General features: G+C 45.6%; 1 protein-coding gene across 4 annotated transcripts in view; it reads left to right on the forward strand.

The window, feature by feature from the left end:
• The window catches only part of LOC110514884 (MHC class II regulatory factor RFX1), a 29,805-nt gene that overhangs the window by 11,030 nt on the left and 5,646 nt on the right, over positions 1-13,129 (forward strand). For all 4 annotated transcript variants that reach the window (XM_036939875.1, XM_036939878.1, XM_036939877.1 and 1 more), the window contains exons 6-14: positions 1-122; positions 3,514-3,633; positions 4,252-4,373; positions 5,866-5,984; positions 7,624-7,727; positions 7,852-8,003; positions 8,896-8,993; positions 9,214-9,363; positions 11,814-12,025. The exon at positions 1-122 is cut by the window's left edge and continues 60 nt beyond it. In XM_036939875.1, coding sequence (XP_036795770.1) covers positions 1-122; positions 3,514-3,633; positions 4,252-4,373; positions 5,866-5,984; positions 7,624-7,727; positions 7,852-8,003; positions 8,896-8,993; positions 9,214-9,363; positions 11,814-12,025 — 1,199 coding nt within the window. The remainder of the gene's footprint in view (positions 123-3,513; positions 3,634-4,251; positions 4,374-5,865; positions 5,985-7,623; positions 7,728-7,851; positions 8,004-8,895; positions 8,994-9,213; positions 9,364-11,813; positions 12,026-13,129) is intronic.

Genomic DNA, 13,129 nt, shown 5'->3' on the forward strand with positions numbered 1-13,129 from the left:
CTCTACTGCCACTACCTCTTACACTGTCAGGATCACAAGCTAGAACCTGTCAACGCTGCCTCCTTCGGCAAACTCATCAGATCTGTCTTCATGGGGCTGAGGACCAGACGCCTGGGCACACGGTATGTACACTATACACACATCTATATAACACACGGTATGTACACTATACACACATCTATATAACACACGGTATGTACACTATACACACATCTATATAACACACGGTATGTACACTATACACATATCTATATAACACACAGTATGTACACTATATACACATCTACAGTGCCTTGCGAAAGTATTCGGCCCCCTTGAACTTTGCGACCTTTTGCCACATTTCAGGCTTCAAACATAAGAAATAAAACTGTATTTTTTTGTGAAGAATCAACAACAAGTGGGACACAATCATGAAGTGGAACGACATTTATTGGATATTTCAAACTTTTTTAACAAATCAAAAACTGAAAAATTGGGCGTGCAAAAAATGATTGTCTTCCAACAAGACAATGATCCAAAACATAAAGCAAAATCTACAATGAAATGGTTCAAAAATAAACATATCCAGGTGTTAGAATGGCCAAGTCAAAGTCCAGACCTGAATCCAATCGAGAATCTGTGGAAAGAACTGAAAACTGCTGTTCACAAATGCTCTCCATCCAACCTAACTGAGCTCAAGCTGTTTTGCAAGGAGGAATGGGAAAAAATGTCAGTCTCTCGATGTGCAAAACTGATAGAGACATACCCCAAGCGACTTACAGCTGTAATCGCAGCAAAAGGTGGCGCTACAAAGTATTAACTTAAGGGGGCTGAATAATTTTGCACGCCCAATTTTTCAGTTTTTGATTTGTTAAAAAAGTTTGAAATATCCAATAAATGTCGTTCCACTTCATGATTGTGTCCCACTTGTTGTTGATTCTTCACAAAAAAATACAGTTTTATATCTTTATGTTTGAAGCCTGAAATGTGGCAAAAGGTCGCAAAGTTCAAGGGGGCCGAATACTTTCGCAAGGCACTGTATATAGCACACGGTATGTACACTATACACTATATAACACACGGTATGTACACTGTAGATATACACACATCTATATAACACACGGTATGTACACTATACACACATCTATATAACACACGGTATGTACACTATACACACATCTACATAACACACGGTATGTACACTGTACACACATCTATATAACACACGGTATGTACACTATACACACATCTATATAACACACGGTATGTACACTATACACACATCTATATAACACACGGTATGTACACTGTACACACATCTATATAACACACGGTATGTACACTATACACACTATATAACACTATATAACACACGCGCCTACAGTTGAAGTCGGACGTTTACATACACCTTAGCAAAATACATTTAAACTCAGTTTTTCACAATTCCTGACATTTAATCCGAGTAAAAATTCCCTGTTTTAGGACAGTTAGGATCACCACTTTATTTTAAGAATGTGAATTGTCAGAATAATAGTAGAGAGAATTATTTATTTCAGATTTGATTTCTTTCATCATATTCCCAGTGGGTCAGAAGTTTACTTGGTAGCATTAGTACTTGGTAGCATTAGTACTTGGTAGCATTAGTACTTGGTAGCATTAGTACTTGGTAGCATTAGTACTTGGTAGCATTGCCTTTAAATGGTTTAACTTGGGCCAAACGTTTTGGCCCATTCCTCCTGACAGAGCTGGTGTAACTGAGTCAGGTTTGTAGACCTCCTTGATTGCACACGCTTTTTCAGTTCTGCCCACAAATACTCTATAGGATTGAGGTCAGGGCTTTGTGATGGCCACTCCAATACCTTGACTTTGTTGTCCTTTAGCCATTTTGCCACAACTTTGGAAGTATGCTTGGGGTTATTGTCCATTTGGAAGACCCATTTGCGACCAAGTTTTAACTTCCTGACTGATTTCTTGAGATGTTGCTTCAATATATCCACATAATTTTGCAACCTCATGATGTCATCTATTTTGTGAAGTGCACCAGTTCCTCCTGCAGCAAAGCACCCCCACTACATGATGCTGCCACCCCCGTGCTTCACGGTTGGGATGGTGTTCTTCGGCTTGAAAGCCTCCCCCTTTTTTAACTCCAAACATAAGGATGGTCATTATGGCCAAACAGTTCTATTTTTGTTTCATCAGACCAGAGGACATTTCTCCAAAAAGTACGATCTTTGTCCCCATGTGCTGTTGCAAACTGTAGTCTGGCTTTTTTATGGTGGTTTTGGAGCAGTGGCTTCTTCCTTGCTGAGCGGCCTTTCAGGTTATGTCGATATAGGACTTGTTTTATTGTGGATATAGATACTTTTGTACCTGTTTCCTCCATCATCTTCACAAGGTCCTTTACTGTTGTTCTGGGATTGATTTGCACTTTTCGCACCAAAGTACGTTCATCTCTAGGAGACAGAACGCGTCTCCTTCCTGGGCGGTATGATGGCTGCGTGGTCCCATAGTGTTTATACCTGCGTACTATTGTTTGTACAGATGAACGTGGTACCTTCAGGCATTTGGAAATTGCTCCCAAGGATGAACCAGACTTGTGGAGGTCTACAATTTTTTTTCTGAGGTCTTGATGGTCTTTGATTTCCCATGATGTCAAGCAAAGAGGCACTGAGTTTGAAGGTAGGTCTTGAAATACATCCACAGGTACACCTCCAATTGACTCAAATGATGTCATTTAGCCTATCAGAGGCTTCTAAAGCCATGACATCATTTTCTGGAATTTTCCAAGCTGTTTCAAGGCATAGTCAACTTCGTGTTTGTAAACTTCTGACCCACTGGAATTGTAATACAGTGAATTATAAGTGAAATAATCTGTCTGTAAACAATTGCTGGAAAAATGACTTGTGTCATGCACAAAGTAGATGTCCTAACCGACTTGCCAAAACTATAGTTTGTTAACAGTCAACCTGTTCAAAGCTGTCAAAGCTGTACATAGTCCATCTGTAAATAGCCCACCTCAATCTACCTACCTCATCCCCATATTGTTTTTATTTACTTTTCTGCTCTTTTGCACACCAGTATCTCTACTTACACATCATCTACTCATCCATCACTCCAGTGTTAATCTGATATTATTATAATTATAATTTCTTCGCTACTGTGGCCTATTTATTGCCTTACTTCCTCACGCCATTTGCACACACTGTATATAGACTGTCTTTTTGTTCTACTGTATTATTGACTGTATGTTTGTTTATTCCAAGTGTAACTCTGTTGTTTGAGTCACACTGCTTTGCTTTATCTTGGCCAGGTCACAGTTGTAAATGAGAACTTGTTCTCAACTGGCCTCCCTGGTTAAATAAAGGGGAAATAACATTTTTAGACATTTGTGGAGTGGTTGAAAAAAGTGTTTGAATGACTCCAACCTAAGTGTATGTAAACGTCCGACTTCAGCTGTATATAACACACCTGTTCCCTAGTGGCAGAGGCAGCTCCTGTAATGTCATGTAATGATCAGATGCCCCTGTGTCTCAGAGGGAACTCCAAGTACCACTACTATGGTCTTCGTATCAAGGCCACCTCCTCTCTGCTCCGTCTGATAGACGACCACCAGCACCTCGCCTTGAGACAGCAGCCCTTCTCTCAGAAAAACAGGTAGGGGGGTGTCTCTCTCTTCCTGTCTCTCTGTCTCTTCCTGTCTCTCTGTCTCTTCCTGTCTCTTCCTGTCTCTCTCTTCCTGTCTCAGTCTCTCTGTCTCTTCTTGTCTCTCTCTTCCTGTCTCTCTCTCTCTTCCTGTCTCTCTCTCTCTTCTTGTCTCTCTGTCTCTTCCTGTCTCTCTCTCTTCCTGTCTCTCTCTTCTTGTCTCTCTGTCTCTTCTTGTCTCTCTGTCTCTTCCTGTCTCTCTGTCTCTTCCTGTCTCTCTGTCTCTTCCTGTCTCCCTGTCTCTCTGTCTCTTCCTGTCTCTCTCTCTCTCTCTTCCTGTCTCTCTCTCTTCCTGTCTCTCTGTCTCTTCCTGTCTCTCTGTCTCTTCCTGTCTCTGTCTTTTCCTGTCTCTCTGTCTCTTCCTGTCTCTCTCTCTCTCTCTTCTTGTCTCTCTGTCTCTTCCTGTCTCTCTGTCTCTTCCTGTCTCTCTCTCTCTCTCTCTCTCTTCCTGTCTCTCTCTCTCTCTCTTCCTCTCTCTCTCTCTCTCTTCCTGTCTCTCTCTCTTGCTGTCTCTCTCTCGCTCTCTCTTCCTGTCTCTCGCTCTCTTTTGACAGCTGTTCTGTCCAATAGGGTAAAGCCGGTTCTGAAGGTGGAGGGCATGTCCAATGGGATGTCTCTGGGGGCGGGGCAGCAGCAGGGGGCGGGGCTCAGTGACATCTCAGCTCAAGTGCAACAATACCAGCAGTTCCTGGGTGAGTGGACAGGGACTAGGTACACACACACAAACACACACACACACACACACAGAGGAGCGGAATAGCCTATCATCTGTCAGACAGCTCGAGAGCTGTCTAAAAGATGGTACTGGAGTGTAACGTGCTGGGGGGTAACGTGCTGGGGGGTAACGTGCTGGGGGGTGACGTGCTGGGGTGTGACGTGCTGGGGTGTGACGTGCTGGGGTGTAACGCGCTGGGGTGTGACGCGCTGGGGTGTGACGCGCTGGGGTGTAACGTGCTGGGGTGTAACGCGCTGGGGTGTAACGCGCTGGGGTGTGACGCGCTGGGGTGTGACGCGCTGGGGTGTAACGTGCTGGGGTGAGACGTGCTGGGGTGTAACGCGCTGGGGTGTAACGCGCTGGGGTGTAACGCGCTGGGGTGTAACGCGCTGGGGTGTAACGCGCTGGGGTGTAACGCGCTGGGGTGTAACGCGCTGGGGTGTAACATGCTGGGGTGAGACGTGCTGGGGTGTAACGTGCTGGGGTGTAACGCGCTGGGGTGTAACGCGCTGGGGTGAGACGTGCTGGGGTGTAACGTGCTGGGGTGTAACGCGCTGGGGGGTAACGCGCTGGGTTTTAGTCAACGCAGGCAGGCTGTCAGCAAGTCACACACCACTTTGCACCAGAATTGTTTGAAACCTTTGACTTTACTTCAAACAGAGGCATGTCTTGCCTTACTTCAAAGTAGCCTTGTCAAAATGAATCTATAGGAACGTGGAGGCAATTATTTAATAAAGACTCCCTGATGCCGTTAACCAGCATGTCTCTCCTGTTCTATTGATTTTCACACCAACTTTCTTCTGTTGCCCAGAAGTCAAAGCCACCATCCTAGTCGTATTATCATCCCATCCTAGTCGTGTTATCATCCCATCCTAGTCGTATTATCCTCCCCTTCCTAGTCGTATTATCATCCCATCCTAGTCGTATTATCATCCCATCCTAGTCGTATTATCCTCCCCTTCCTAGTCGTATTATCATCCCATCCTAGTCGTATTATCATCCTAGTTGCTATTAGATTTCTCCTCCTAGTTCCTAACACATATGGAACGGCTGGGATCAGGTGCTCTGTTTAGAAAGGTGTTTTCTGATCTGCTTCATTACAGGAGTTGTCCAATTAGAGGCGAGAGCCTTTTGACTGGACGATGACAGGCCTGCTAGTGTTGCGTGTTTCCATTAACAGGTCTTTGTATGTGTAGTATCTCCTGTTGGTCATTTTACTGTTCAACCGTTTGTCGACCGGTTAACGAGGGTCGGCTAGTCGGCAGAAAATTTACCGAAATGTGCAACCCACACACACACACACACACACACACACACGTAGTAACAAGAATGTCTCCGTATGTAAATAATGGCATAATGCTAGTAAACATACTAAAGCAATGTGAAGCACACAGATCAACACATTGTAAATCATCGACATGTAATTCCACACATAATAACACAGCAATGTAACCGTTGTTGTTGTCCAGACGCGTCGCGGGCGCTGCCTGAGTTCCCAGAGTTGGATCTGCAGGACAGACCTCTTCCTGATGGGATCGTTCCAGAACACATCGCTGCCTTCCAACAGCTCTACAGGGAACACTGTGAGGTAAACAGTCCACTACGCACTGCTGGCTTGTGGCAGTCTTGTGGCAGTCTTATGAAGTGTTGTGCCTATTATGTAGGGCTATGTCTGTCTTGATTCCACTAGCGATAACGATGATGAGTTGAGATGTAGAATCAGGTGATTTAGTTCCAGGACCAGGGTTGGGAAACGGTGTGTTAGTCTATTGTAGTGTAATGAAAATGTATGACAATCTTGTGTGGTGTTTATATCAGCCTAATGTATTGCTATCTCTGTCTAATGTAGTGCTATCTCTGTCTAATGTAGTGCTATCTCTGTCTAATGTATTGCTATCTCTGTCTAATGTAGTGCTATCTCTGTCTAATGTATTGCTATCTCTGTCTAATGTAGTGCTATCTCTGTCTAATGTATTGCTATCTCTGTCTAATGTAGTGCTTTGTCTGTCTTATGTAGTGCTATCTCTGTCTAATGTAGTGCTTTGTCTGTCTTATGTAGTGCTATCTCTGTCTAATGTATTGCTATCTCTGTCTAATGTAGTGCTATCTCAGCCTAATGTAGTGCTATCTCTGTCTAATGTAGTGCTATCTCTGTCTAATGTAGTGCTTTGTCTGTCTTATGTAGTGCTATCTCTGTCTAATGTAGTGCTTTGTCTGTCTTATGTAGTGCTATCTCAGCCTAATGTAGTGCTATCTCTGTCTAATGTAGTGCTATCTCAGCCTAATGTATTGCTATCTCTGTCTAATGTATTGCTATCTCTGTCTAATGTAGTGCTTTGTCTGTCTTATGTATTGTTATCTCTGTCTAATGTAGTACTTTGTCAGTCTAATGTATTGCTATCTCTGTCTAATGTAGTGCTTTGTCAGCCTAATGTAGTGCTTTGTCTGCCTAATGTATTGCTATCTCTGTCTAATGTATTGCTATCTCTGTCTAATGTATTGCTATCTCTGTCTAATGTATTGCTATCTCTGTCTAATGTTTTGCTATCTCTGTCTAATGTAGTGCTATGTCTGTCTTATGTATTGTTATCTCTGTCTAATGTAGTACTTTGTCAGTCTAATGTATTGCTATCTCTGTCTAATGTAGTGCTTTGTCAGCCTAATGTATTGCTATCTCTGTCTAATGTATTGCTATCTCTGTCTAATGTATTGCTATCTCTGTCTAATGTATTGCTATCTCTGTCTAATGTATTGCTATCTCTGTCTAATGTATTGCTATCTCTGTCTAATGTATTGCTATCTCTGTCTAATGTATTGCTATCTCTGTCTAATGTATTGCTATCTCTGTCTAATGTATTGCTATCTCTGTCTAATGTATTGCTATCTCTGTCTAATGTATTGCTATCTCTGTCTAATGTAGTGCTATCTCTGTCTAATGTATTGCTATCTCTGTCTAATGTATTGCTATCTCTGTCTAATGTAGTGCTTTGTCAGCCTAATGTATTGCTATCTCTGTCTAATGTAGTGCTTTGTCAATGTAGGTCTATGTCCAGTTATGTGGGTCAAATGTCATGTTATGACTTTCTATGTCAGACAAATGTAGTGTTTTATCATTCTTACGTAGTGCTATGTAAGTCTACAGGTGTGATGTCAGTCTAATGTAGTGTAATGTCAGACAAATGTAGTGTTTTATCATTCTTACGTAGAGCTATGTCATGTCTGTGCAGGCCATTCTGGATGTGATGGTGAACCTGCAGTTCACTCTGGTGGAGACGCTGTGGAAAACCTTCTGGAGGTTCAGCGAGAGCATCGACGCAGACACACTCGGCGTGTGAGTGAAACACACACACGTTCTACATGTCACACATTACAACACACACAATCTAACAACGTGTGTGTGTGTGTGTGTGTGTGTGTGTGTGTGTGTGTGTGTGTGTGTGTGTGCCTGCCTCCAGTCATGGTGAGTCAGAGGAGCGTCTACCTAAGTGGTACCTGGTGGTGCTGTGTAAGTACCAGCCAGTTGTTCACTGGACCAGAGACTGTGACAACACACTGTACCAGACCCTGGTGGAGATCCTCATCCCTGACGTATTACGACCCATCCCCAGTGAGTTATGACACATGACATTAGATCTACACAACATGACGTTAGGTCTACATGCCATTAGATCTACACAACATGACGTTAGGTCTACACAACATGACGTTAGGTCTACACAACATGACATTAGAGCTACACAACATGACATTAGAGCTACACAACATGACATTAGGTCTACATGCCATTAGATCTACACAACATGACATTAGAGCTACATACATGCCATTAGGGACACATAACTTGGCATTATGGCTACATAACATGACAGAGCTGCACAACATGACATTAGAGCTACATAACTTGACATTAGAGCTACATAACATGCCATTAGAGCTACACAATATGCCATCAGAGCTACACAACATGCCATCAGAGCTACACAACATGCCATCAGAGCTACACAACATGCCATTAGAGCTACACAACATGCCATTAGAGCTACACAACATGCCATTAGAGCCACATAACTTGACATTATAGCTACAAAACATGACAGAGCTGCACAACATGACATTAGAGCCACATAACTTGACATTAGAGCTACATAACATGACAGAGCTGCCCAACATGCCGTTAGAGCTACACAACATGCCGTTAGAGCTACACAACATGCCGTTAGAGCTACACAACATGCCGTTAGAGCTGCACAACATGACATTAGAGCCACATAACTTGACATTAGAGCTACATAACATGACAGAGCTGCCCAACATGCCGTTAGAGCTACACAACATGCCATTAGAGCTACACAACATGCCATTAGAGCTACACAACATGCCATTAGAGCTACACAACATGCCATTAGAGCTACACAACATGACATCTAAAACATATGACTAGCTACTTTTCTCTCTCATCTCTAATCATCTCCCTCCCCATCTCTCTGTCTCTCTGTCAGGTGCCTTAACTCAAGCTATCCGTAACTTTGCCAAGAGTCTAGAGAGCTGGCTGACAAGCGCCATGATGAACATACCAGAGGAGATGGTCCGCATGAAGGTGTGATCTCTCACGCACGCACACACACACACACACACACACACACACACACACACACACACACACACACACACACACACACACACACACACACACACACACACAATACAAATACTCTTCCACAAAACTACATTCCCTCTCCCTCTCCCCGTCTCCCCCTCCTCTCCTCCTCTCTCCCGTCTCCCTCTCCTCCCCTCCGTCTCCCTCTCTTCCCCTCCAGGTGATGTGTGCGGGGGCGTTTGCCCAGACGCTGCGTCGCTACACCAGTCTAAACCACCTGGCCCAGGCAGCCAGGGCCGTCCTCCAGAACACCGCCCAGATCAATCAGATGCTGAGTGACCTCAACAGAGTTGACTTCACTAACGTGCAGGTACGTCTGTCTGGATACCTTCTAACCACTACCTCTCTCTCTCTGTCTGGATACCTTCTAACCACTACCTCTCTCTCTCTGTCTGGATACCTTCTAACCACTACCTCTCTCTCTCTGTCTGGATACCTTCTAACCACTACCTCTCTCTCTCTGTCTGGATACATTCTAACCACTACCTCTCTCTCTCTGTCTGGATACCTTCTAACCACTACCTCTCTCTCTCTGTCTGGATACCTTCTAACCACTACCTCTCTCTCTCTGTCTGGATACCTTCTAACCACTACCTCTCTCTCTCTGTCTGGATACCTTCTAACCACTACCTCTCTCTCTCTGTCTGGATACCTTCTAACCACTACCTCTCTCTCTCTGTCTGGATACATTCTAACCACTACCTCTCTCTCTCTGTCTGGATACCTTCTAACCACTACCTCTCTCTCTCTGTCTGGATACCTTCTAACCACTACCTCTCTCTGTCTGGATACCTTCTAACCACTACCTCTCTCTCTCTGTCTGGATACCTTCTAACCACTACCTCTCTCTCTCTGTCTGGATACCTTCTAACCACTACCTCTCTCTCTCTGTCTGGATACCTTCTAACCACTACCTCTCTCTCTCTGTCTGGATACCTTCTAACCACTACCTCTCTCTCTCTGTCTGGATACCTTCTAACCACTACCTCTCTCTCTCTGTCTGGATACATTCTAACCACTACCTCTCTCTCTCTGTCTGGATACCTTCTAACCACTACCTCTCTCTCTCTGTCTGGATACCTTCTAACCACTACCTCTCTCTCTCTGTCTGGATACATTCTAACCACTACCTCTCTCTCTCTGTCTGGATACCTTCTAACCACTACCTCTCTCTCTCTGTCTGGATACCTTCTAACCACTACCTCTCTCTCTCTGTCTGGATACCTTCTAACCACTACCTCTCTCTCTCTGTCTGGATACCTTCTAACCACTACCTCTCTCTCTCTGTCTGGATACATTCTAACCACTACCTCTCTCTCTCTGTCTGGATACCTTCTAACCACTACCTCTCTCTCTCTGTCTGGATACCTTCTAACCACTACCTCTCTCTCTCTGTCTGGATACATTCTAACCACTACCTCTCTCTCTCTGTCTGGATACCTTCTAACCACTACCTCTCTCTCTCTGTCTGGATACCTTCTAACCACTACCTCTCTCTCTCTGTCTGGATACATTCTAACCACTACCTCTCTCTCTCTGTCTGGATACATTCTAACCACTACCTCTCTCTCTCTGTCTGGATACCTTCTAACCACTACCTCTCTCTCTCTGTCTGGATACCTTCTAACCACTACCTCTCTCTCTCTGTCTGGATACCTTCTAACCACTACCTCTCTCTCTCTGTCTGGATACATTCTAACCACTACCTCTCTCTCTCTGTCTGGATACCTTCTAACCACTACCTCTCTCTCTCTGTCTGGATACCTTCTAACCACTACCTCTCTCTCTCTGTCTGGATACCTTCTAACCACTACCTCTCTCTCTCTGTCTGGATACCTTCTAACCACTACCTCTCTCTCTCTGTCTGGATACATTCTAACCACTACCTCTCTCTCTCTGTCTGGATACCTTCTAACCACTACCTCTCTCTGTCTGGATACCTTCTAACCACTACCTCTCTCTCTCTGTCTGGATACCTTCTAACCACTACCTCTCTCTCTCTGTCTGGATACCTTCTAACCACTACCTCTCTCTCTCTGTCTGGATACATTCTAACCACTACCTCTCTCTCTCTGTCTGGATACCTTCTAACCACTACCTCTCTCTCTCTGTCTGGATACCTTCTAACCACTACCTCTCTCTCTCTGTCTGGATACCTTCTAACCACTACCTCTCTCTCTCTGTCTGGATACATTCTAACCACTACCTCTCTCTCTCTGTCTGGATACCTTCTAACCACTACCTCTCTCTGTCTGGATACCTTCTAACCACTACCTCTCTCTCTCTGTCTGGATACATTCTAACCACTACCTCTCTCTCTCTGTCTGGATACCTTCTAACCACTACCTCTCTCTGTCTGGATACCTTCTAACCACTACCTCTCTCTCTCTGTCTGGATACCTTCTAACCACTACCTCTCTCTGTCTGGATACCTTCTAACCACTACCTCTCTCTCCACCCTATAATTCTGTCTCTCTCTCTCTCTCTCCAACCTATAATTCTGTCTCTCTCTCTCTCTCTCTCCAACCTATAATTCTGTCTCTCTCTCTCCAACCTATAATCCTGTCTCTCTCTCTCTCTCCCCCCTATACTCCTGTCTCTCTCTCCCCCTGTAGGAACAGGCGTCGTGGGTGTGTGGTTGTGAGGATGGTGTGATCCTATACTCCTGTCTCTCTCTCCCCCTGTAGGAACAGGCGTCGTGGGTGTGTGGTTGTGAGGATGGTGTGATCCTATACTCCTGTCTCTCTCTCCCCCCTGTAGGAACAGGCGTCGTGGGTGTGTGGTTGTGAGGATGGTGTGATCCAGAGGTTGGAGCAGGACTTCAAGCAGACGTTACAACAACATAACTCTCTGGAGCAGTGGGCTGCCTGGCTGGACGGCGTGGTCTCCCAGGTCCTAAAGCCCTACCCACACAGCCCAGCAGCCTTCCCTCAGGCTGCCAAGCTCTTCCTGCTGCGGTGGAGCTTCTACAGGTGAGAGAAGAGAAAGTGAGCATCAAAGGCTCTTTGATTTGAATGTTTCCCCTCCTCTTCTTATCCCCCCCCCCTCCCTGTCTCTCACTACCCCCCCCCCCCCAGTTCCATGGTGATTAGAGACCTGTCTCTCTCTACCCCCCCAGTTCCATGGTGATTAGAGACCTGTCTCTCTGTACCCCCCCCAGTTCCATGGTGATTAGAGACCTGTCTCTCTACCCCCCCCAGTTCCATGGTGATTAGAGACCTGTCTCTCTCTACCCCCCCAGTTCCATGGTGATTAGAGACCTGTCTCTCTCTACCCCCCCAGTTCCATGGTGATTAGAGACCTGTCTCTCTCTACCCCCCCCCCCCCCCAGTTCCATGGTGATTAGAGACCTGACTCTCCCCTCCCCCTTCCTGTCTCTCTCTACCCCCCCAGTTCCATGGTGATTAGAGACCTGACTCTGCCCTCCCCCTCCCTGTCTCTCTCTACCCCCCCAGTTCCATGGTGATTAGAGACCTGACTCTCTCTACCCCCCCAGTTCCATGGTGATTAGAGACCTGTCTCTCTGTACCCCCCCCCCAGTTCCATGGTGATTAGAGACCTGACTCTCTCTACCCCCCCAGTTCCATGGTGATTAGAGACCTGTCTCTCTCTACCCCCCCAGTTCCATGGTGATTAGAGACCTGTCTCTCTCTACCCCCCCAGTTCCATGGTGATTAGAGACCTGTCTCTCTCTACCCCCCCAGTTCCATGGTGATTAGAGACCTGTCTCTCTGTACCCCTCCCAGTTCCATGGTGATTAGAGACCTGACTCTCTCTACCCCCCCAGTTCCATGGTGATTAGAGACCTGTCTCTCTCTACCCCCCCCAGTTCCATGGTGATTAGAGACCTGACTCTGCCCTCCCCCTCCCTGTCTCTCTCTACCCCCCCAGTTCCATGGTGATTAGAGACCTGACTCTGCCCTCCCCCTCCCTGTCTCTCTCTACCCCCCCCAGTTCCATGGTGATTAGAGACCTGTCTCTCTCTACCCCCCCAGTTCCATGGTGATTAGAGACCTGTCTCTCTGTACCCCCCCCCCCCCAGTTCCATGGTGATTAGAGACCTGTCTCTCTCTACC

This window comes from Oncorhynchus mykiss, chromosome 13 (assembly GCF_013265735.2).
Source record: "Oncorhynchus mykiss isolate Arlee chromosome 13, USDA_OmykA_1.1, whole genome shotgun sequence".
Taxonomy (NCBI): domain Eukaryota; kingdom Metazoa; phylum Chordata; class Actinopteri; order Salmoniformes; family Salmonidae; genus Oncorhynchus; species Oncorhynchus mykiss.